Raw genomic sequence first — 25,899 nt, forward strand, 5'->3', positions numbered from 1 at the left:
CAGTTTGTGCCTCCATTCCTCCTTCCAACGGGCGTAACCTCACACTTTTCCACATTGTCTTCTTGTCTTCAATCTGCCACCTTTTTGCCCTCCGTTTCCTCAATACTATCTGTCCCTCTATATATCTTTGTACTCGGCATGTGTGGGGACAGGAACATTTCTGGTTGAACTCCGTTTTGACAAAGGGTTGTACAAATGTCCAGAGTGAAACAGAGTGAGCCTTGTTTCCCTCTCGATAATTGCTGCCTGTATCTGCCATCATTTTGTGTTTCATTGCCGTGCACTGCTGTTTGGACTGACTGAGAAACAGTCAATCAGTTACACCGCTCTGTTGTCTGCCCTTATCCGGTTTTGCATTCCGATACCACTTTTTTAAAAAACCTCTGCATTTTTTGCGCTTCCATGAGGCAACACTTCATCAAATCCCTTTTGAAAGTCCATGTTCTCGACCTGAGCCACACTAACCAAGTCAATTCTCCCCTGTCACTTCATCAAGTTGCTCAATCAAATTATTGAAATAGCATGCACATCAAGGGTAATTGGGGATGGGCAATAAATGCCGGCTTAGCCAGCGACGCTCACATGGCATGAATGAAACATAGAATTCCTACAGTGTAGAAGGAGGACATTCGTGGGTCTGCACCGACCTTTCAAAAAGCACCTCACCTAGTTTCACTCCGCCCACGCATTGATCGTGGCACATCTCCCTAACATGCACACTTTTAGAACAAAGAAAAAAGAAAAGTACAGCACAGGAACAGGCCCTTCGGCCCTCCAAGCCCATGCCGACCATGCTGCCCGTCTAAACTAAAATCTTCTACACTTCTGGAGTCCGTATCCCTCTATTCCCATCCTATTCATGTATTTGTCAAGATATCCCTTAAACATCACTATCGTCCCTGCTTCCACCACCTCCTCCGTAGCGAGTTCCAGGCACCCAAGACACTCTGTGTAAAAATAACTTGCCTTGTACACCTCTAAACCTTGCCCCTCGCACCTTAAACCAATGTCCCCGAGTAATTGACCCCTCTACCCTGGGGAAAAGCCTCTGACTATCCACCCTGTCAATACCCCTCATAATTGTGTAGACCTCCATCAGGTCGCCCCTCAACCTCCGTCGTTCCAGTGAGATGGGAAGTTTAGACTGTGGGTAGAAACCGGAGCACCCGGAGGAAACCCACGCAGACACTGGGAGAATGTGCAAACTCCACGCAGTCATCTCAGTCCCTGGCAATGTGAGGCAGCAGCGCTAACCACCGTGCTACCTTGGTTATGGTTAATGGTTTTTCAAATACCAATTTTTTTTTTTTATAAATTTAGAGTACCCAATTAATTTTTTCCAATAAGGGGCAATATAGAACATAGAACATAGAACAGTACAGCACAGAACAGGCCCTTCGGCCCTCGATGTTGTGCCGAGCAATGATCACCCTACTTAAACCCACGTAACCCGTATGCCCGTAACCCAACAATCCCCCCATTAACCTTACACTACGGGCAATTTTAGCATGGCCAATCCACCTAACCCGCACATCTTTGGACTGTGGGAGGAAACCGGAGCACCCGGAGGAAACCCACGCACACACGGGGAGGACGTGCAGACTCCACACAGACAGTGACCCAGCCGGGAATCGAACCTGGGACCCTGGAGCTGTGAAGCATTGATGCTAACCACCATGCTACCGTGAGGCCAATCCACCTGCCCTGCACATCTTTGGGTTGTGGGGGCGAGGCCCATGCAGATGCGCGGAGAGTGTGCGGTTTCCGCATGGACAGTGACCCAGAGCCCGAATCGAACCTGGGATCAAACCTGGGACCTTGGCGCCGTGAGACAGCAGTGCTGGCCACTGCGCCACCGTGCTGCCCAAATACCAAATTATTTTGTCGGATGGTTTACTAAAATGGTTTCCCTGCCATCTGTGATGGGCTGATTGCTCATTAGCTAGGTTTATGGTTTTGCGACTTCCAGTGGTGATATAATAATAATAATAATCAAAAGTAGGCTTACATTGCAATAAAGTTACTGTGAAAAGCCCCTTGACGTCCCATTCTGTCACCTTTTCGGGTATACAGAGGTAGAATTTCGAATGTCCAAATTACCGAACAGCACGTTTTTCAGGACTATTGGGAGGACACCAGAGCACCCGGAGGAAACCCAAGCAGATACGGAGAGAACGTGCAGACTCCGCACAGACAGTAACCCAGCTGGGAATTGAACCTGGGACTCGGGTGCAGTGAAGCCACAATGCTAACCACTCCGTTACCATGCTGCCCATGTAGGAGGTGGTCACACGTTGGGTAGCTCCCACTAGAGTCGTGGGTTTTTGGTCCTTTCCAACTGTACTGTGCTGTATCATTCTATGTTCTATGTTCTATGTTGTTTTGGGGGAAAATCTTCAGAAAATTTCTCCCAGGGGAGACTTAGTTGGCAAGAATGTCCAACAGCCAGCGAGGAATACTGGGAAGAAGGATTGGAACGGCACAGCGAAATGTGTAACGGCAGGGAAGATGGAGTTGCTCACTCACTCACCGAGTGGAGTTGTCTATATAAACAGTAGAGGCACTGGCAGAGGTGATTGCGGTGGAACGACAGTTCAGCAATCATTTTGAGAGGTATAGGATTTTATAGAATTTACAGTGCAGAAGGAGGCCATTCGGCCCATCGAAGCCCACATATCTACCCTATCCCCGTAACCCAGCAACCTTTTTTGGACACTAAGGGCAATTTATCATGGCCAATCCACCTAACCTGCACATCTTTGGACTGTGGGAGGAAACACCCGGAGGAAACCCACGCAGACACAGGGAGAACATGCAGACTCCACACAGACATTGACCCAAGCCGGAATCGAACCTGGGACCCTGGAGCTGTGAAGCAATCGTGCTAACCACTATGCTACTGTGCTGCTCTATGGGAGGGAGATGTTGGAATTGCTCAGTCAGTGCAAGGTCTGCTTTCCCCAATCAGGGAGTCACTTGGAAGAACATCGGAGGCGGTGACGTACTCGACCCCACATTCTCACACACACTCGACCCCACTCTCTCACACACACTCGACAACACTCTCTCACACACACTCGACAACACTCTCTCACACACACTCGACAACACTCTCTCACACACACTCGACCCCAATCTCACGCACTTGACCCCATTCTCTCACGCACACTCGACCCCATTCTCTCACGTACTCGACCCCATTCTCTCACGCACACTCGACCCCACTTTCTCACGCACACTCGACCCACCTCGACCCCACTCTCTCGCACCGCGACCCCACTCTCTCGCACCTCGACCCCACTCTCTCGCACCTCGACCCCACTCTCTCGCACCTCGACCCCACTCTCTCGCACCTCGACCCCACTCGCACCTCGACCCCACTCTCTCGCACCTCGACCCCACTCTCTCGCACCTCGACCCCACTCTCTCGCACCTCGACCCCACTCTCTCGCACCTCGACCCTACTCCCACGCACTCGACCCTACTCCCACGCACTCGACCCTACTCCCACGCACTCGACCCCACTCTCGCACGCACACTCGACCCCACCCTCTCATGCACACTTGACCCCACTCTCTCACACCTCAACGCCACTCTCTCACACCTCGACCCCACTCTCTCACACCTCAACCCCACTCTCTCGCAGCTCGACCCCACCCTCTCGCACCTCGACCCCACTCTCTCGCACCTCGACCCCACTCTCTCGCACCTCGACCCCACCCTCTCATGCACACTTGACCCCACTCTCTCACACCTCAACGCCACTCTCTCACACCTCGACCCCACTCTCTCACACCTCAACCCCACTCTCTCGCAGCTCGACCCCACCCTCTCGCACCTCGACCCCACTCTCTCGCACCTCGACCCCACTCTCTCGCACCTCGACCCCACTCTCCCGCGCACTTGACCCTACTCTCACGCACTCGACCCCACTCTCTCGCACCTCGACCCCACTCTCTCGCACCTCGACCCCACTCTCTCGCACCTCGACCCCACTCTCTCACGCACACTTAACCCTACTCCCACGCACTCGACCCTACTCCCACGCACTCGACCCCACTCTCGCACGCACACTCGACCCCACCCTCTCATGCACACTTGACCCCACTCTCTCACACCTCGACGCCACTCTCTCACACCTCGACCCCACTCTCTCACACCTCGACCCCACTCTCTCACACCTCGACCCCACTCTCTCACACCTCGACCCCAGTCCCTCACACCTTGACCCCACTCTCGCACACCTTGAACCCACTCTCTCGCACCTCGACCCCACTCTCACAAACCTCGACCCCACTTTCTCACGCACACTTGACCCCAGTCTCACGCACTCGACCCCACTCTCGCACGCACACTCGACCACACTCTCTGGCACCTCGACCCCATTTTCTCACGCACACTCTACCCCACTATCTCCCTGCAGATACACTTGACCCCTCTCTCACACATGCTAAACTCTCCTCTCTCCCAAACACCGAACCTCCTCTCTAAGCAACACTGAACCCCCCCTCCCACACACACTACACCCTACCCATCTCTCTATGAGGCCTGGTACTCCCCTTCTCCCTCCCCCCTCAGCACCGAGGCCCGCGCTGGACGGTCCCTCACTCCAAGGCTTGCTCTGGATCCTCCCCTTCTCACGCTCTGAGGCTCAGTCTCGATCCTCGCCCCCAATCCTCCGCTCCGAGTTCATTCCGAGACTCTCTTCCCATCACTCTGCCATCCACACTCATCCAATTAGAGGCTGGCTTCTCCAGAGGTCCTGTCACAGACCCCCTGGGTTCTGTGGACCCCAGTTTGGAAATTCCTCAGTTAGATGCTCGAATGGCCTTTCTCAAGTGACTGAGGGGATGAGGCCTGAGCATCAATACAAATGCACACAAACAACCGCTAAATATTAGACAAAGGAAACCTTTGTACAAGACAGTTCTGTAAAGCTACCCCATCGTTTACCAACAGGAGAGATAATTCAATCCAAAAGTAACAATGATGGTCATTTGCTGTGAAATGCATATTATTTTTCGAAAGCACTGGACTCTCTAGGGTCTGTTGTATTGGTAAAAGTGCAATCTACAACAGATTGAGTCATAGCTGTCAATACAATCCTGTTAGCGTCCCACATGGGAAAGGTTTGGGGCTCTGGCACGATTCGAACATGCACTGCCACAGGAACAATACCTTGAAGAAGAATATATAGAAACCATCAAATTTACAGAGCTGCCCGAACTGAGGTTGAGATAGAGAAGTTCAGGCTTGCTCACTGATCCTCTATTGATCATTATGCATGGCCCCTACAGAGATGGTGGGGTGAGAACAGAATTTAGTTGTGATGTCTCCTGCACTCAAACTCAGTTACCTCTCTTGCGCCCAGGATATTAATTCAGACACAGCCCACAGAACTGAGAGTCAGTGAGAGATCGAAGAGGAAGCAGCTGAACAATATGGGTATGACTACACGCAACACGTAGAAACCTGGCACTAGATACCTCCAGTGCACTGTCATTTAACATTGCTAAGGAGAACATGTGGCTGCTGATTGTATGACAGTACCTGTACACCGATTATCCATCATCAGGCTGGCTCCTCAAACCCAGCAAACACGCCAAATCCTGCAACAAAATAACATAAGCCAAGGTAAGCAGAGCGAGGAGAAGCTCACATTACAGCTCCTGCAGTCCCAATCCCCTAGGATACATTCAGACACTGTGAGAATATATTTTAATAACTCAATGGTCATAGAGTTTGTTGATGAAGTAGCAGAGAGGATTGACAAAGGCACTGCAGTTGACGTGGTGTACACTGACTTCCAAAATGTTTTTATGAAGGGCAACATAACAGCAAAGTTCAGCCCATGGCTAGGACATTGGCTGAATGACAGGAAACAGAGAAGTGAATGTTTGTTTTTGGACTGAAGGAAGGTTTCTTGTTGGTTACAGCTTAGCCCAAGACCTCTGCTCTTTTGGATACAAATCATGAATCTAGACGTTGACTTTGGTGTGCAACGTACAATCTCAAAATTTGCAGATCACAGGAAATTTTGTCCATGTGGAGACTGCACATTCTCCCCGTGTCTGCATGAGTTTCAGCCCCATAACCCAAAGTTGCGCAGGTTAGGTGTTCATGTATCTGCTTTGTTTGGCCCCTTGTTCCACACTGTAACCAAACACTGTTTGTTGATGTACTATTTGTCAGTGTTCTCTGTTGATTATTCTTTTGTCTATTACTGTCAGTACTGTGTTTGATCCCTTGGCCGCAGAAAAATACTTTTCACTGTACTTTGGTACATGTGACGATAAATCAAATCAATCAATAGGTGGACTGGCAATGTTAAATTACCCCTTAATTGGAAAAAAATAATTGAGTACTCTAAATTTAAAAAACACAGGAAACTTGGGAGTATTGTGAACTGCAACAGATTATAAAATAAGAAGATATTGGAGCAAGAGTAGGCTGTTTGACCCCTCAAGCCTGTTCCACGATTCGATAAGATCAGTCGATCTTGGTGGGGCCTTAGCATCACTTACCTGCCTTCCGGCCCTCCTTAACCCTTGCCAATTAAAACTCTGTCCATCTCAGCCTTGAATTTGTCAATGCCACAGCTTCCACAGCTCTCTGAGGAAGGTAACTCCTAAAATTAACAAATCTCTCAGAGAAGAAATTTCTCCTCGTCTCCGTTTTAAATTGGAGATTTTTTATTTTAAACTGTAACACCTAATTCTAGACTAGGAGGGGAAACATTCAGCATCTACCCTGTCAAGTCCCTTCAGAATCTTGTACGTTTTCATAAAATCACCTCTCGCTCTTTTAATAATTAAAAAAAAAATCTTTATTGTAACAAGTAGGCTTACATTAACACTGCAATGAATTTACTGTGAAAAACCCCTAGTCGTCACATTCCAGCGCCTGCTCGGGTACACTGACAGAGAATTCAGAATGTCCAAATTACCTAACAGCACGTCTTTCGGGACTTGCAGGAGGAAACCGGAGCACCCGGAGAAAACCCACGCAGACAGAGGGAGAACGTGTAGACTCCGCACAGACAGTGACCCAAGCTGGGAATCAAACCTTGGGCCCTGGAGCTGTGATGCAATAGTGCTAACCACTGTGCTACCATGTCGCTCCCACTGTGCTACCGTGCCTAAACGTCACTGAGTATAGGCCCAAACTGCTCAAATGTTCCTCAAAAGACAACCCCTTCATCCCAGGAATCAGCCTAGTGAACCTTCCCGGGTCTGATTCCAATGCAAGTATATCTCTCCTTAAGTAAGGAGACCAAAGCTTTACACTATAATTGTGGTCTCACCAAAGCCTTACAAAGACTTCCTGATTTTTATATACTCTATCCCCTTTGCAATGAAGGACAACATTCCACTAGCCTTCCTAATCACTTGCTATATCTGCATGCTACGTTTTTGTGAATCATGGGTAAGGACATCCAGATCCTCTGTGCAGCAGTACTCTGCCGTCTATTTCCATCTAAATAATATTGTTTTTATATTCTTTCTGCCAAAGTGGACAATCTCATTTTCCTATATTATACCCTGTCAAATCTTTACCCACTCAATGAACCTTTCTCTATCTCTTTTTTTTTTAAATTTTGAATATCCAATTCAGTTTTTCCAATTAAGGGGCAATTTAGCGTGGCCAATCCACCTAACCTGCACATCTTTGGGTTGTGGGGGTGAAACCAACGCAGACATGGGGAGAATGTGCAAACTCCTCACAGACAGTGACTTTCTCTATCTCTTTAGACTCTTTGCATCCTCCTCACAACTGGCTTTCCAACCTATCTTTTTATCATCAACAAATTTGGCCCCTTCGTTTAAATCATTCATACAGATTGTAAATAGAAACATAGAACATAGAAACATAGAATTCCTACAGTGCAGGAGGCCATTTGACCCATCAAGTCTGCACCGATCCCCTGAAAGAGCATTCCACCCAAGCTCACTCCCCAGTCTTATCCCAAAAACCCTTGGCCTAAGCGACACATCTTTTTTGGATTCTAAGGGGCAATTTAGCTTGGCCAATCTATCTAACCTGCACATCTTTGGACTACGGAGTACACAAGGAGAATGTGCAAATTCCACAGACGTCACCCAAGACCGGAATTCAACCTGGGTCCCTGGCGCTGTGAGGTAGCAGTACTAAGACTGTGCCACCCTTGAAACTCCAGCACTGATCCCTGCAGCACTCCAACAATACAGTTTACCAACTCTGATTCACGTTAGTTGTCCAATGTTCAATCCATGATAATATATCACCCCCAACACTACGAAACAAAGAGGGTAGTGATAGGTGTCAAGAGGACATAAAACAGTCTGGTAGAAAGCGTGGACGGACACACGGCAGATGGAGAGAAGTATGGAATAGTACTTTTTAATAGGAAGAGTGAAGAAAGGCACTATAAAATAAAGGAGAGAATTTTAAAAGACGTGCAGAAGCGTCCTGAGGTCTTGTGTGCACAAATCATTGACAGTGTTCGACCTCATCTTGTTGACATATTTGTGTAATTAATAAAGTGTAACTGATCAAATTGTACTGCACAGAAGCTTAGTGATGAAAAGTCTTAATTTGTATATATTACTGGATATGATCAAGAAATTCTTCAGACTGGGAGTGGCCCTGGAGGAGACGGGGCCCGGCAGGGTGAAAGCGCGGGCTTTCTGCGGGGTTCCCGCGCTGGGAGAGGGAGGGGGCGGGTTTCCTTTTCCCGCGCAGGAGCGGGGGAGGGTGGACTCGTTGACGGGCACAATGGAGGAGGGGCAGTCCCACGTTGGGAGGAGCCGAAAGTAGGGCGGGAGCCGCTGGGGTCAGCAGAAGTTAGCTGGCCCACGGGAGTGCTGTAGAGGGGGGGGCGCGGTTAGGAGGGGTCCTAGCCTGGGGGGGGGGAGGGGAGGGGGGGGGGGGGTACCGGGTTGCTGCTGAAACGGTCAGGAAGGATCTGGAAGACGCAGGGGGTGCTGGAGGGGGGGGGGGGGGGGGGGGGGGGGGGGGGGAGAGTTGCCGCCGTGGGAAACTGGCAGAGCGTGGGACGCTGGCCGGGGGTGGGCAAGGGATGGGGTATGGCTAATCGGCAGGGGAAGGGGGCAGGGAGCCCTCGGATCCGGCTGATAACCTGGAATGTGAGGGGTCTGAATGGGCCGGTCAAAAGGGCCCGAGTAGTTGCGCACCTGAAGGGACTGAAGGCGGATGTGGCCATGCTCCAGGAGACACACCTGTGAGTGGTGGACCAGGTCCGGTTGAGGAAGGGGTGGGCGGGCCAAGTATTCCACTCAGGGCTGGATGAGAAGAGTAAGGGGGTGGCGATCCTGGTGGGGAAGAAGGTGTCGTTTGAGGCGTTGAAGGTGGTGGCTGACAGTGACGGGAGGTACGTGATGGTTAGTGGCAAGCTGCAGGGGGAGCGGGTAGTGTTGGTGAATGTTTATGCCCCAAATTGGGACGATGCGGGGTTCATGCGGCGTATGTTGGGCCGCATTCCGGACCTAGAGGCGGGGTGCCTGATCATGGGGGGAGACTTTAACACAGTACTGGATCCCCCAGTGGATCGATCCAAGTCCCGGACAGGTAGGAGGCCGGCGGCGGCTAAGGTGTTGAGGGGATTTATGGACCAGATGGGGGGGGTGGACCCTTGGAGGTTTGCGAGGCCAAGGGCCAGGGAATACTCGTTTTTCTCCCATGTACACAAGGCCTACTCGAGGATTGATTTTTTTGTCCTGAGCAGGGGGCTGGTGCCGAGGGTGGAGGAAGTGGAATACTCCGCCATTGCCATTTCGGACCATGCCCCGCACTGGATGGACCTCGGGCTGGGGGAAGAGAGGGACCAACGTCCGCTCTGGCGCATGGAGGTGGGGCTGCTGGCAGAGGAGGAGGTGGCCGGGAGGGTCCGGGGGTGTATTGAGAGATACCTCGAGGCCAATGATAACTGGGAGGTTCGGGTGGGGACGGTCTTGGAGGCATTGAAGGCGGTGATGAGGGGGGAATTGATCTCCATCCGAGCCCATAGGGAGAGGGGGGAGCAGAGGGAAAGGGAAAGACTGATAGGGGAGATGGTGCAGGTGGATAGGAGATATGCGGAGGCCCCGGAGGAGGGATTGCTGGGGGAGAGGCGTAGCCTTCAGGCCAGATTTGACCTACTGACGACCAGAAAGGCGGAAGCCCAGTGGAGGAAAGCACAGGGGGCGGTGTATGAACACGGGGAGAAGGCGCGCAGGATGCTGGCGCACCAGCTCCGGAAGCGAGATGCGGCCAGGGAGATTGGGGGAGTGATGGATAGCGCCGGGAAGGTGGTGCGGAGGGGGGTAGATGTCAATGGGGTCTTCAGGGACTTCTATGGGGAACTGTACCGGTCTGAACCCCCGGTGGAGGAGGGTGGAATGGGGCGCTTCTTGGACAAGTTGCGATTCCCGAGGGTGGAAGAGGAGCAGGTGGAGGGACTAGGGGCGCCGATCGAGCTGGAGGAGGTGGTCAAAGGGATAGGGAGCATGCAGTCGGGGAAGGCGCCGGGGCCGGACGGGTTTCCGGCTCAATTCTATAAAAGTATTTGGACCTGTTGGGCCCCCTGTTGGTTCGGACCTTTAACGAGGCATGGGAGGGGGTCTCTGCCCCCAACTATGTCACGGGCGCTGATTTCCTTGATCCTGAAGCGGGACTAGGACCCTCTGCAGTGTGGATCATATAGGCCGATTTCGCTGCTGAACGCCGATGCTAAGCTGCTGGCAAAGATCCTGGCCACTAGAATAGAGGATTGTGTGCCTGGGGTCATACATGAGGACCAGACGGGGTTTGTGAAGGGAAGGCAGCTGAACACAAACGTGCGAAGGCTCCTCAATGTCATTATGATGCCGGCTGTGGAAGGGGAGGCGGAGATAGTGGTGGCGTTAGACGCGGAGAAGGCCTTCGATAGGGTTGAGTGGGAGTACTTGTGGGAGGTGTTGGAGAGGTTTGGGGAGGGGTTTATCCGGTGGGTGAGGCTGCTCTACGAGGCCCCGATAGCAAGTGTAGCCACGAATAGGAGGAGGTCGGAGTACTTTCGGCTGCATCGGGGGACGAGAAAGGGGTGCCCCCTGTCCCCCTTGCTCTTCGCGTTGGCGATTGAGCCCCTGGCCATGGCACTGAGGGAGTCAGGGAACTGGAGGGGCCTGGTGTGGGGTGGGGAGGAGCATCGGGTGTCGCTGTACACGGACGACTGGTTGCTGTATGTGGCGGACCCAGTGGGGGGATGCCGGAGGTGATGAGGATTCTTAGGGAATTCGGGGGTTTCTCGGGGTGAACCTGGGCAAAAGTGAGGTGTTTGTGGTGCATCCGGGGGAGCAAGAGGAGGGGATTGGTAGGCTCCCATTGAAGCAGGCAGGGAAGAGTTTCAGGTACCTAGGGGTCCAGGTGGCGGGGAGCTGGGGGGCCCTGCACAGGCTCAACCTCACAAGATTGGTGGAGCAGATGGAGGAGGAGTTTAAGAGATGGGATATGTTACCGCTGTCACTGGCGGGGAGGGAGCAGTCCGTCAAGCTGACGGTGCTCCCGAGGTTTTTGTTCCTGTTCCAGTGCCTCCCCATCCTTATCCCGAAGGCCTTTTTCAGGAGGGTCAACAGCAGTACCACGGGATTTGTGTGGGCGCATGGGACTCCGAGGGTTCGAAGAGTGTTCCTGGAGCGAGGCAGGGATAGGGGGGGCTGGCGTTGCCCAACTTCTGTGGGTACTACTGGGCGGCCAACGCAGCGATGGTGCGTAAGTGGGTAACGGACGAGGAGGGGGCAGCGTGGAAGAGGATGGAGATGGCGTCTTGTGTGGGCACGAGCCTGGAAGCGCTAGTAACGGCGCCGTTGCCGCTCTCTCCAACGAGGTATACCACGAGCCCGGTGGTGGCGGCTACCCTCAAAATTTGGGGGCAATGGAGACGGCACAGGGGAGAAATGGGGGGCTCGATGGAGGCCCCGATACAGGGGAACCATCGGTTCGTCCCAGGGAGCATTGATGGCGGATTTCTGAGCTGGCACAGGGCAGGGGTTAGGAGGTTGAGGGACCTGTTTGTGGAGGGGAGGTTCGCGAGCTTGGGGGAGTTGGAGGGGAAGTTTGGGCTCCCCCCGGGGAGCATGTTTAGGTACATCCAGGTGAGGGCGTTTGCCAGGCAGCAGGTGGAGGGGTTCCCCTTGCTGCCCCCACGAGGGGTGCGGGATAGGGTGCTCTCGGGGGTGTGGATTGGAGGAGGGAGGATCTCGGACATATACTGGTAATGCAGGAGGTAGACGAGGCCTCGGTGGAGGAACTGAAGGGGAAGTGGGAAGAGGAGCTGGGGGAGGAGATTGAGGAGGGGACGTGGGCGGATGCCCTGGAGAGAGTGAATTCCTCCTCTTCCTGTGCGAGGCTTAGCCTCATACAGTTCAAAGTGCTGCAAAGGGCCCACATGACTGGGTCGAGGATGAGCAGGTTTTTCGGGGGAGAGGACAAGTGTGCTAGATGCTCGGGGAGCCCAGCGAACCACGCCCATATGTTTTGGGCGTGCCCAGCGTTGGGGGAGTTTTGGGAGGGGGTAGCAAAGACGGTGTCGAGGGTGGTGGGATCCAGGGTCGAGCCAGGCTGGGGACTCGCAATTTTTGGGGTTGCAGTGGAGCCGGGAGTGCAGGAGGCGATAGAGGCCGGGGTTCTGGCCTTTGCGTCCCTAGTAGCCCGGCGGAGGATCTTGCTCCAATGGAAGGATGCGAGGCCCCCAAGCGTGAAGGCCTGGATCTCGGATATGGCGGGGTTCATTAAATTGGAGAGGGTGAAATTTGCCCTGAGGGGATCAGTACAAGGGTTTTTCAGGCGGTGGCAGCCCTTTCTGGACTTCTTGGCGGAACGGTAGGGAAACAGGCCGACAGCAGCAGCAACCCGGGGGGGGGGGTAAGGATTGGGGGGAGGGAGAACTGTGCACATGGGTTTGTGGAGGGTGCTATCTCTCTCTCTTTTTTTTTCTCTTTTGTTTTTCTCTTCTTTCTTTTTCTTTGTTTTTGTTCTTTCCTTTTGTTTGAAGTTGCTCTTGAAGCTGGGGGGGGTACTGTTCATGGGGGGTTACCACGGTTGTATGTTAGCAAAGTTAAGATGTTTATACTTTGTATTTTGTAAAAACTTCAATGAAAATTATTTATAAAAAAAAGAAATTCTTCAGACCAGGTGAGGTGGAAAGTCTCCCCTTTTTCCCAACTCCTCAGATGATCGGAGCACGATTTAAATTTAGAAGGATGAATGTATCAATTCAGTGCAAGTACTGTTTGTGCTGATTGCAAAGAACTCAGTCTGACAGGTTTTCTTGAGTTTTAAACAAATAAGGGGTTAGTTTTTAATGTGTTAAAGACCCATCCAGATAAAGATACTAAAATATTTTTAAAAGAAGTAAACGTACATCTCGACTACCGCAACACACACACGCAGACACACAAACATGCACACACACTCAGACACACAAACATGCACACAGTCAGACACACAAACATGCACACAGTCAGACACACACTCAGACACACAAACATGCACACACACTCAGACACACAAACATGCACACACACTCAGACACACAAACATGCACACACACTCAGACACACAAACATGCACACACACTCGAGGAGGTTGACTTTTGGTCAAATGAAGATCGAATGAGAAATGGCAAAGATATGAAGAATTCACTGATTGTAAGACCTTTGCTGTTATTTGTGGCTGAGACAGTTCTTAAGCTGCCAACCCTGGTTTTCTCCGAGAATGCAGCTGTGGATGTTGAAGTTTTCTCTGGGATTTCTTTGCATGCTGTCCACAATCTGATATAGCCACACACAGAGAGTTCTATGTTAGTTGTAAGAGAGGGGCAACACAGCTTTTTTCCCCACTCTCAGATGTTTCTTCACCAGACGGCTTCAAAGCAAGCAGGCATTTGTAATAAAAATACATTTCATGATGGTAATTCCAATCACATGACCACTCCCTCTCCATAATGACTGAGTATTCCACATGTCTGGATAGACCTTGCATATTGTGGACTTGTCCTGCTGCAGGTGACTCCAAGGGGGAAGAGTTGTTTGGTGAGTCACAGGTAAAGCAGCTAAGTCCTTCATATCGGGAGTGGAGCTGAGTGGGAGCAATGGGGACTGCAGTCTGAGGAGGTAAGTGGTATTTGTGAATCTGTCTCTGTGTCTCTGAGCGGGAGAATGGGGACTGCAGTCTGAGGAGGTAAGTGGTATTTGAGTCTCTGTCTCTGAGCGGGAGAATGGGGACTGCAGTCTGAGCAGGTAAGTGGTATTTGTGTTTCTGTCTCTGAGCGGGGAGAATGGGGACTGCAGTCTGAGGAGGTAAGTGGTATTTGTGTTTGTCTCTGTGTCTCTGAGTGGGAGAATGGGGACTGCAGTCTGAGCAGGTAAGTGGTGTTTGTGTCGGTGTCTCTGAGCGGGAGAATAGGGACTGCAGTCTGAGCAGGTAAGTGCTATTTGTGTTTGTCTCTGTGTCTCTGAGCAGGGGAATAGGGACTGCAGTCTGAGGAGGTAAGTGGTATTTGTGTTTCTGTCTCTGAGCGGGAGAATGGGGACTGCAGTCTGAGCAGGTAAGTGGTATTTGTGTTTCTGTCTCTGAGCGGGAGAATAGGGACTGCAGCCTGAGCAGGCAAGTGGTATTTGTGTCTGTGTCTCTGAGCGGGAGAATGGGGACTGCAGTCTGAGCAGGTAAGTGGTATTTGTGTCTCTATCTCTGAGCGGGAGAATGGGGACTGCAGTCTGAGCAGGTAAGTGGTATTTGTGAATCTGTCTCTGTGTCTCTGAGCGGGAGAATGGGGACTGCAGTCTGAGGAGGTAAGTGGTATTTGAGTCTCTGTCTCTGAGCGGGAGAATGGGGACTGCAGTCTGAGCAGGTAAGTGGTATTTGTGTTTCTGTCTCTGAGCGGGAGAATGGGGACTGCAGTCTGAGGAGGTAAGTGGTATTTGTGTTTGTCTCTGTGTCTCTGAGTGGGAGAATGGGGACTGCAGTCTGAGCAGGTAAGTGGTGTTTGTGTCGGTGTCTCTGAGCGGGAGAATAGGGACTGCAGTCTGAGCAGGTAAGTGCTATTTGTGTTTGTCTCTGTGTCTCTGAGCAGGGGAATAGGGACTGCAGTCTGAGGAGGTAAGTGGTATTTGTGTTTCTGTCTCTGAGCGGGAGAATGGGGACTGCAGTCTGAGCAGGTAAGTGGTATTTGTGTTTCTGTCTCTGAGCGGGAGAATAGGGACTGCAGCCTGAGCAGGCAAGTGGTATTTGTGTCTGTGTCTCTGAGCGGGAGAATGGGGACTGCAGTCTGAGCAGGTAAGTGGTATTTGTGTCTCTATCTCTGAGCGGGAGAATGGGGACTGCAGTCTGAGCAGGTAAGTGGTATTTGTGAATCTGTCTCTGTGTCTCTGAGCGGGAGAATGGGGACTGCAGTCTGAGGAGGTAAGTGGTATTTGAGTCTCTGTCTCTGAGCGGGAGAATGGGGACTGCAGTCTGAGCAGGTAAGTGGTATTTGTGTTTCTGTCTCTGAGCGGGAGAATGGGGACTGCAGTCTGAGGAGGTAAGTGGTATTTGTGTTTGTCTCTGTGTCTCTGAGTGGGAGAATGGGGACTGCAGTCTGAGCAGGTAAGTGGTGTTTGTGTCGGTGTCTCTGAGCGGGAGAATAGGGACTGCAGTCTGAGCAGGTAAGTGCTATTTGTGTTTGTCTCTGTGTCTCTGAGCAGGGGAATAGGGACTGCAGTCTGAGGAGGTAAGTGGTATTTGTGTTTCTGTCTCTGAGCGGGAGAATGGGGACTGCAGTCTGAGCAGGTAAGTGGTATTTGTGTTTCTGTCTCTGAGCGGGAGAATAGGGACTGCAGCCTGAGCAGGCAAGTGGTATTTGTGTCTGTGTCTCTGAGCGGGAGAATGGGGACTGCAGTCTGAGCAGGTAAGTGGTATTTGTGTCTCTATCTCGGTGTCTCTGAGCGGGAGAATGGGGACTGCAGTCTGAGGAGGTAAGTGGTATTTGTGTCTGTGTCTCTGAGCGGGAGAATGGGGACTGCAGTCTGAGGAGGTAAGTGGTATTTGTGTCTGTGTCTCTGAGCAGGAGAATGGGGACTGCAGTCTGAGGAGGTAAGTGGTATTTGTGTCGGTGTCTCTGAGCGGGAGAATAGGGACTGCAGTCTGAGCAGGTAAGTGGTATTTGTGTCTGTGTCTCTGAGCAGGAGAATGGGGACTGCAGTCTGAGCAGGTAAGTGGTATTTGTGTCTGTGTCTCTGAGCGGGAGAATGGGGACTGCAGTCTGAGGAGGTAAGTGGTATTTGTGTCGGTGTCTCTGAGCGGGAGAATGGGGACTGCAGTCTGAGCAGGTAAGTGGTATTTGTGTCTCTGTCTCGGTGTCTCTGAGCGGGAGAATAGGGACTGCAGTCTGAGGAGGTAAGTGCTATTTGTGTTTCTGCCTCTGAGCGGGAGAATGGGGGCTGCAGTCTGAACAGGTAAGTGGTATTTGTGTCTCTGAGCGGGAGAATGGGTACAGCAGTCTGAGGAGGTAAGTGGTATTTGTGTCTCTGTCTCTGAGCGGGAGAATGGGGACTGCAGTCTGAGCAGGTAAGTGGTACAGTAGTCCCCCGTTATACCACGCTCCGCAATACCGCGGTTCGCGATATACCGCGGGGGGGGCTTATGGACCCCAACTGTCAGTTGTGTCAATTTCAGCGGCCGGCTCACTTTGATCCGGAGAAGGAAGCTGCTCTCACTGAAATAATCAGCCGGCCGCTGAAATTGACACCGCCGGCTGATTATTAGGGGAGGCGGGTGTTGGGGGGGGGAGAAGAGGGGGGGCGGGGGTTGGGGGGGAGAAGAGGGGGGCGGGGTGTTGGGAGGGGAGAAGAGGGGGGCGGGTGTTGGGGGGGAGAAGAGGGGGGGCGGGTGTTGGGGGGGAGAAGAGGGGGCGGGTGTTGGGGGAGACCCCCCTGCGGGTGTTGGGGGAGACCCCCCTGCGGGTGTGGGGGAGACCCCCCTGCGGGTGTGGGGGAGACCCCCCTGCGTGTGTGGGGGAGAGTCCCCTGCAGGTGTTGGGGGAGAGAGGAGGGCCCTGCGGGTGTTGAGGGAGAGAGGAGGGCCCTGCGGGTGTTGGGGGACGGGGGAGGAGAGGGGGGGGGGGGAAGCGGGCGAGCCGGAGGGTGTGGGGGGAGAGGGGGCGAACCGGAGGGTGTTGGGGGGGGAGAGGGGGCGAGCCGGAGGGTGTGGGGGAAGAGGGGTCTAGTTGGAGGATGTGGGGGGAGAGGGGGCAAGCCGGAGGAAAAAAAAAAGAAATTGACACTGCCGGCTGCTCTCTCCCTCCAATCAGAAACATTAAAACTTAAAAGTTGGATTGGAGGGAGAGAGCAGCGGGCAGTGTCAATTTCAGCGGCCGGCTGATTATTTCACTGAGAGCAGCTTCCCTCTCCGGATCAAAGTGAGCCGGCCGCTGAAATTTTAATTGGATCCACGATGGGGGTTTTAAATTTATTTAAAAATCTATGCTAGCGCTTCCCATTGTGAGTCTACGGGGGTCTGACCCCTCCCCCCGCCCCCCGTAGACTCACAATGGGAAGCGCTAGCATAGATTTTTAAATAAATTTAAAACCCCCATCATGGATATCCGCGGCTCGGATACAACGCGGGTTGGGGTCTCGGACCCCAACACCCGCGTTATAAAGGGGGACTACTGTATTTGTGTTTCTGTCTCTGTGTCTGTGTCTCTGAGCGGGAGAATAGGGACTGCTGTCTGAGCAGGTAAGTGGTATTCGTGTATGTCTCAAAGCAGGAGAATGGGGACTGCAGTCTGAGGAGGTAAGAGGTATTTGTGTTTCTGTCTCTGAGCGGGAGAATGGGGACTGCAGTCTGAGGAGGTAAGAGGTATTTGTGTTTCTGTCTCTGAGCGGGAGAATGGGGACTGCAGTCTGAGGAGGTAAGTGGTATTTGTGTTTCTGTCTCTGAGCGGGAGAATGGGGACTGCAGTCTGAGGAGGTAAGTGGTATTTGTGTCTCTGTGTTTTCAAATTGTGGGGGGGAAACAAAGTGACATCACAGTAAGGCTACGACTAGATTGGCTAGTCGGGAACCTGTGTTAAATTTGAAAAAAAAACATTGAAAAAACTAAGAAAACTAATTACTTAACTAGATGGAGGAGTAACTAAACCAGAGGGCAGAGATTAGTTGTTAGCATTTAAATTTTACAGTAAAAATCTAGCGCCAGGGACCAAATACATAATCGTGACTTAATCTAATAACGATTTAAGTGATTATTTTGAATTAATTAACTAGTGCTTAAATGTCCCTAGTGCAATGCTCTAACTCAGATGTGGCAGATCAGTGATGCTCCCAGTATTCTGGTCCACTACGTCTGCAAGTGTAACCAATGGCAGCTCCTCACAGACCGCATGGTTCGGTTGGAGCAGCAGTTGGATGCATTTAGGAGCATGCATGTGGTGGAAAGCGTCATAGATAGGAGTTATAGAGACGTGGTCACACCCAAGGTCCAGGCAGACAGATGGGTGACCGCTAGAAAGGGCAGGCAGGCAATGTAGGAATCCCTTGTGGATGTCGCCCTCTCTAACAGGTATACCGTTTTGGATACTGTTGGGGAGGATAGCCTATCAGGGGAAAACAACAGCAGCCAGAACAGTGGCACCACAACTGGCTCTGTTGCTTAGCAGTGGAGTGCAAAGTGCAAGAGAGCGATTATTATAGGGGACTCTATAGTAAGGGGCACAGATAGGTGCTTCTGTGGACAGGAAAGAGAACCCAGGATGGTATGTTGCCTCCCTGGTGCCAGGGTCAAGGATGTCTCTGAACGAACACAGGACATCCTGAAGGGGGAGAGTTTACAGCCAGAGGTCGAAGTACATATAGGTATTAACAGCATAGACAGGGAGAGTGATGAGGTCCTGCAGAAGGAGTTCAGGGAGTTAGATAGTAAGCTAAATCACAGGACCTCTAGGGTTGTAATCGTCATGTACCTTTAAGAAATGGGGGTTTATAAAATAGCTGTAGCGGATGTATTTTTAAGAAATGGGTGTTATCAGTGAAGTCAGAGTGTGGGTGGAGCTGGGCTGTGTCTGCTTTTACTTTCACTTTGTGTGTTTAGTTTTAGATTTGGAGAAGCTGCAGTCACAGCAGGATGTGTCTGAATCTCTGCAAGCTTATCAATGTTCATTTGGTGATTTCAAAGTGGTAACTGTCCTGAGTAGAGAAGTTAAACCTGATGTATTTCTGTAAAAAAGGTTATTTTTGTCTTATGAATGTTGCAAGGAAAAATTGAGAGTTACTTAGAGAGTACTGTATTCTTTGGGGGATTTATTGGTGTTGATTGTTGTTAAGATATTTACTGTGGGTGTAAAAAGTGTTAACTGATTTCATAGCTAAACACTGTTCTAATTTAAAAGTACTGTAGATCTCTGTTGGATCACACCTGCAGAGTAGGCCCGTGTATACCCCATAACCACAATCTATTAAAAGTTGTGGGTCAGGTGAACTCCATGATACACTTTGGGATTCTCGAAACCTTGGCCCATAACAGTATTCCATCTTCTTTGCCCACTCTCCTAGCCTGTCCAAGTCCTTCTGCAGCCCGCCTGCTTGCTCAATACTAACATGTCCCTCTACAGATCTTTGCATCTTCTGCAAACTTAGCAACAGTGCCATCAGTTCCTTTTTCCAGATCATTAATGTGTATTGTGAAAAGTTGTGGCCCCAGCACCGACCCCTGAGGCACACCACTAGTCACCAATGCCATCCTGAAAAAAACCTCTTCATCCCTACTCTCTGCCTTCTGCCAGTCAGCCAATTCTCTATTCATACTTGGGCAGCATGGACAAGCTGGGCAAGGTATTAAATGAGTACTTTGCATCAGTGTTCACCAAAGAAAGGGACTTTGTGGAAGATGATTCTTGGGTAGGCTTTGTGGACAATCTGGATCATGTTAACATCAAAAATAAGGTGGTATTCAGTCTTTTAAAAGATATTAAGGTAGACAAGTCTCCTGGGCCGGATGGGATTTACCCCAGAATACTGAGGGAAGCAAGAGAAGAAATTGCTGGAGCCTTGACTGACATCTTTGTATCCTCATTGGCTACAGGTGATATCCCAGAAGACTGGAGAATAGCCAATGTGGTACTGCTGTTTAAGAAAGGTAGGAGGGGCAGCACAGTGGCACAGTGGTTAGCATTGCTGCCTACGGCGCTGAGGACCCGGGTTCGAATCCTGGCCCTGGGTCACTGTCTGTATGGAGTTTGCACATTCTCCCCGTGTCTGCGTGGGTTTCACCCCCACAACCCAAAAGATGTGCAGGCTAGGTGGATTGGCCATGCTAAATTGCCCCTTAATTGGATAAAATAATTGGGTACTCTAAATTTATTAAAGAAGAGAAAAAGAGGGCAGCACGGTGGCCTAGTGGTTAGCACAACCGCCTCACGGCGCTGAGGTCCCAGATTCGATCCCGGCTCTGGGTCAGTGACCGTGTGGAGTTTGCACATTCTCCCCGTGTCTGCGTGGGTTTCGCCCCCACAACCCAAAATGTGCAGAGTAGGTGGATTGGCCACGCTAAATTGCCCCTTAATTGGAAAAAATAATTGGGTAATCTAAATTTTAAAAAAAAAAGAGAAAAAGAAAAAAAAAAGAAAGGTAGCAGGGATAATCCAAGAAACTATAGGCCGGTGAGTCTCACGTCGGTAGCAGGTAAATTATTGGAGAGAATTCTCAGGGACAGGATTTATACCCACTTGGAAACAAATGGACTCATAAGCGACAGACAGCAAGGTTTTGTGAAGGGGAGCCTCACTGACGTGACTGTGTTTTTGAGGAGGTGACAAAGATGATTGATGAGGGTAGGGCGGTGGATGTTGCTTACATGGACTTCAGAAAAGCCTTTGACAAGGTGCCTCATGGCACACTGGTACTCCTGCAGAGGGCGGCAGAGCGGCGACGCTGATTGGCTGTTGCGGGGAGTGAATTGTGGAAAGCTGCTGTCGGGTGAGTTTCTAGAACTAATATATTTCAGGCAGTGGCTAAACTCGAGATACTACACAGGTAGCTTCTCCCACCTATCCTCCTCCTCTAACCAAAAAAAAAGGACTGTGTGGTGAGTTGGTGAGATCAGCTTTTCTTTCCTTCTCCTCTCCCCACCCTTCCACCACCTCTAGCCTGCGGGGAGTGTGAAAATCAAGCAAGCTCTTTTTTCTCTCTGTAATTGTCAAGTGGATAAATGGAAGGGATGGCAGAGAGGGCAGTGCAATGTTCCTCCTGCAGGATGTTCGAGGTGAGGGACACCGTCAGTGGCCCTGCTGAGTTCACCTGTGGGAAGTGCACCCAGCTCCAGCTCCTCAAAGACCGTGTTAGGGAACTGGAGCTGGAGCTGGATGAATTGAGGATTATTCGGGAGGCAGAGCTGGTTGTAGATAAAAACTCCAGGGATGTAGTTACTCCTAAGAATGAAGGTAGCTGGGTGACGTTTAAAAGGAGGGGGAAGAAGCAGTCAGTGCAGAGATCCCCTGCGATTGTTCTCCTCAATAACAGAAATGCCGTTTTGGACACTGAACCAGAGAGGCACCAATATCCTGGGAGGGAAATGTGCTACAGCTCTTCGGGGGGGGGGGTTTAAACTAATTTGACAGGGGGATGGGAAACTGATTTGTAGTCCAGGAGATATCGTTGCTGGAGTTCAGGAAGTTGAGGGTAGTGCAGTACTGAGGAAGGTGCCAAGGTCTCAAGAGTGGACCTGCAGGCATGAAGGTGGTTTGAAGTGTATTTACTTCAATGCGAGGGGCATCAGGAATAAGGTTGGTCAGCTTGAAGCATGGATTGGTACCTGGGACTACGATGTTGTGGCCATTACGGAGATGTGGATAGAAGAGGGGCAGGAATGGCTGTTGGAGGTTCCGGGGTTTAGATGTTTCAGTAAGATTAGGGAAGGTGGTAAAAGAGGTGGAGGAGTAGCATTGTTAATCGAGGATAGTATAATGGCTGCAGAAAGTCAGTTTGAGGAGGATCGGTCTACTGAGGTAGTGTGGGCTGAAGTTAGAAATAGGAGAGGAGCGGTCACTTTGTTCAGAGTTTTCTATAGGCCCCAAACAGCAAGAGATGTGGAGGAAAAGATTGCAATGCAGATTTTGGATAGGTGCGGTAGTCACAGGGTAGTTGTCATGGGTGACTTTCCAAATATTGATTGGAACCATTATAATTCGAATAGTTTGGATGGGGCTGTTTTTATCCAGTGTGTGCAGGAGGATTTCCTCATACAATATGTGGATAGACCGACATGAGGTGGGGCCACATTGGATTTGGTACTGGGTAATGAACTGGGCCAAATGTTAGATTTATTTGTGGGAGAGCACTTTGGAGATAGTGACCACAATTCAGTGACTTTCACTATAGCAATGGAGAGGGATAGGAACATACGGCAGGGCAAGGTTTATAACTGGGGTAATTATGATGCGAATAGGCAAGAATTGGGAGCATAAGATGGAAATAGGAACTGTCAGGGACAGGCACAATTGAGATGTGGAGCTTGTTCAAGGAGCAAATACTGCGTGTCCTTGATATGTATGTCCCTGTCAGGCAGGGAGGAAATGGTCGAGTGAGGGAACTATGGTTTACAAAAGAGGTTGGATGTCTTGTCAAGAGGAAGAAGGGGTAAGTTTATGTAAGGATGAGAAAACAGTTACGGCACTTGAGGGACACAAGATAGCGAGGGAGGAGCTCAAGAAAGGGCTTAGGAGAGCTAGGAGGGGGCATGAGAAGTCCTTGGCGGGCAGGATCAAGGAAAACCCCAAGACCTTTACACTTGTGATGAATAAAAGAATGACCAAGGTGAAGTTAGAGCCGGTCAAGGACAGTAGTGGGAACATGTGCATGGAGTCTGAAGATATAGGAGAGGCCCTAAATGAATACTTTTCTTTAGTATTCACAAAGGAGAGGGGCCATGTTTTTGAGGAGGATAGTACGATACAGGCTGGTAGGCTGGAGGAGGTAGATATTCGGAAGGAAGATGAGTTTGAAATTTTGAGAAGCCTGAGGATAGACAAGTCCCCTGGGTCTGATGGGATATATATGCTCGGATTCTTTGGGGAGGCGAGGGATGTGATTGCTGAGCCTTTGGCTTTGATCTTTATGTCCTCACTGTCGACAGGAATAGTGCCAGAAGGCTGGAGAGGACTGAAGACAGGACTGTCCCCTTGTTCAAGAAAGGGAATAGGTATAACCCTGGGAACTATAGGCCGGTTGGTCTCACTTCGGTCGTAGGTAAATTATTGGAAAGGGTCCTGAGGGATAGGATTTATGATCATTTGGAAAAATACAGCTTAATCCACGATAGGCAACACGGATTAGAATGATTGGGAGTAGGTTGATTTGATCTTCGTTTCAGACTAGTTGGGCACAGCATCGTGGGCCGAAGGGCCTGTACTGTGCTGTACAGTTCTATGTTCTAAAAGGTGAAGTCACACGGGATCAGATGTAAGGTGGTAAGATGGATACAGAACTGGCTTGGTCACAGAAGGCAAAGGGTAGCAGTAGAAGTGTTTTTCTGAATGGAACGTTGTGACTAGTGTAGTTCCACAGGGATCTGTGCTGGGGCCTCTGTTCTTTGTAGTGTACATAAACAATTTGGAGGAAAATTTAGCTTGTCTGATTAGTAAGCTTGCGGATGATACCAATTTTGGTGGAGTGGCAGATAGTGTTGAGGATTGTCAGAAGATACAACAGGACATAGATAGGTTGGAGACTTAGGCAGAGAAATGGCAAATGGAGTTTAATCGGACAAATGTGAGGTAATGTATTTTGGTAGGTTTAACAGAGAGGGCAAAACTCTTAAGGTTATAGAAAGTCAGAGAATTCTGGGCGTGCATGTCCACAGATCATCAAGTCATATATGTTTACAGCATGGAAACAGGCCCTTCGGCCCAGCTTGTCCATGTCGCCCAGTTTCTATCACCAAGCTAGTCCCACTTGTCGCATTTGGCCCATATCCCTCTATACCCACCCTGCCCATCTAACCGTCAAACTGCTTTTTAAAAGATAAAATTGTACCCGCCTCTACCACTGCCTCTGGCAGCTCGTTCCAGATGCTCACCACCCTCTGTGTGAAGAAATTTCCCTTCTTGTCTCTTATGCATCTCTCCCCTCTCACCTTAAACCTGTGCCCTTTAGTTTTAGACTCCCCTACCTTTGGGGAAAAGATGTTGACTATCTACCTTATCCATGCCCCTCATTATTTTGTAGACCTCGATAAGATCATCCCATGCTCGAGGGAAAAAGTCCCAGCCTATCCAGAGGTGAGGCTCACCGGGTGTCTGTGTTCCCAAGCTTAACCCTACAGCCCTTCTTAAACAAGGGCACAACATTTACTACCCTCCAATCTTCAGGCACCTCTCCTGTGGCTGTCGATGATTCAAATATCTCAGCTAGGGGGCCGGCAATTTCCTCCCTAGCCTCCCACAATGTCCTGGGATACATTTCATCAGGTCCCGGGGATTTATCTATCTTGATGCGCTTTAATACCTCCAGCACCCCTTCTCTGTAATATGTAGACTCCTCAAGACATCACTTTTTATTTCTACAGTTTCCCCCACATCATGCATTTCTCAATAGTAAATACTGATGAGAAATATACCATTCAGGACCTCTCTCATTTCTTGTGGATCTGAACCTATGGTGGCACGGTAGCACAGTGGTTAGCACTGTTAATGCACAGCTCCAGGGTGTCAGGTTCAATTCCCGGCTTGGGTCACTGTCTGCGCGGAGTCTGCGCGTTCTCCCCGTGTGTGCGTGGGTTTCCTCCAGGTGTTCCGGTTTCCTCCCACAAGTCCCGAAAGACTTTAGGTAATTTGGACATTCTGAATTCTCCCTCAATGTACCCGCACAGGTGCCGGAATGTGGCGACTAGGGGCTTTTCACAGAAACTTCATTGCAGTGTTAGTGTAAGCCTATTTGTGACAATAAAGATTATTATTATTATACATTGTTTATCCTTAAGACGCTCTATCCTCTCCCAAGTCACTCTTTTACCCTTTACGTTCCAACTCCATCTACAAGTTTGTTGATGACACAACCATAGTGGGTCGGATCTCGAACAATGACGAGTCGGAATTCAGGAGGGAGATAGAGAACCTAGTGGAGTGGTGTAATGACAACAATCTCTCCCTCAATGCCAGCAAAACTAAAGAGCTGGTAATTGACTTCAGGAAGCAAGATATTGTACACACCCCTGTCTGCATCAACGGGGCCGAGGTGGAAATGGTTGACAGCTTCAAATTCCTCGGGGTGCACATCACCAAAAATGTCCTGGTCCACCCACGTCAACACTACCAACAAGAGGGCACAACAGCACCTATACTTCCTCAGGAAACTAAGGAAATTCGGCATGTCCACACTGAGTCTTACCAACTTTTACAAATGCACTATAGAAAGCATCCTATCTGGCTGCATCACAGCCTGGTATGCAACTCCTCAGCCCAAGACTGCAAGAAACTTCAGAAAGTCATGAACTCAGCCCTGTCCATCACACAAACCCACTTCCCATCAATTGACTCAATCTACACCTCCTGCTGCCTGGGGAAAGCGGGCAGCATAATCAAAGATCCATTTACTCATTGTTCCAACTTCTTCCATCGGCCAGGAGATATAAAAGTCTGAGGCCACGCATAAACAAACTCAAAAACAGCTTTTTCTCCGCTGTTACCAGACTCCTAAACAACCCTCTTGTGAACTGACCTGATTAATACTATACCCCTGTATGCTTCACCCGATGCCGGTATTGTATGTCTATGTACTGTGTACCTTGTGTTGCCCTATTATGTATTTTCTTTTTATTTTATTTTCATGTAGTAAATGATCTGTTTGAGCTACTCGCAGAAAAATCGTTTTCACTGTACCTCGGTACACGTGACAAGAAACAAATCCAAAGAGA

At 50.3% G+C, this 25,899-nt stretch overlaps 1 protein-coding gene across 3 annotated transcripts in view; it reads right to left on the reverse strand.

The window, feature by feature from the left end:
• exd3 (exonuclease 3'-5' domain containing 3) overlaps positions 1 to 25,899 on the reverse strand; it is a 617,516-nt gene that overhangs the window by 455,233 nt on the left and 136,384 nt on the right. For all 3 annotated transcript variants that reach the window (XM_038781915.1, XM_038781916.1, XM_038781914.1), the window contains one exon: positions 5,551 to 5,609. In XM_038781915.1, the coding sequence (XP_038637843.1) occupies positions 5,551 to 5,572 (22 nt within the window). In that variant the 5' untranslated portion in view covers positions 5,573 to 5,609. The remainder of the gene's footprint in view (positions 1 to 5,550; positions 5,610 to 25,899) is intronic.

Source organism: Scyliorhinus canicula, chromosome 21 (genome assembly GCF_902713615.1).
Source record: "Scyliorhinus canicula chromosome 21, sScyCan1.1, whole genome shotgun sequence".
NCBI classification, from domain to species: Eukaryota; Metazoa; Chordata; class Chondrichthyes; order Carcharhiniformes; family Scyliorhinidae; genus Scyliorhinus; species Scyliorhinus canicula.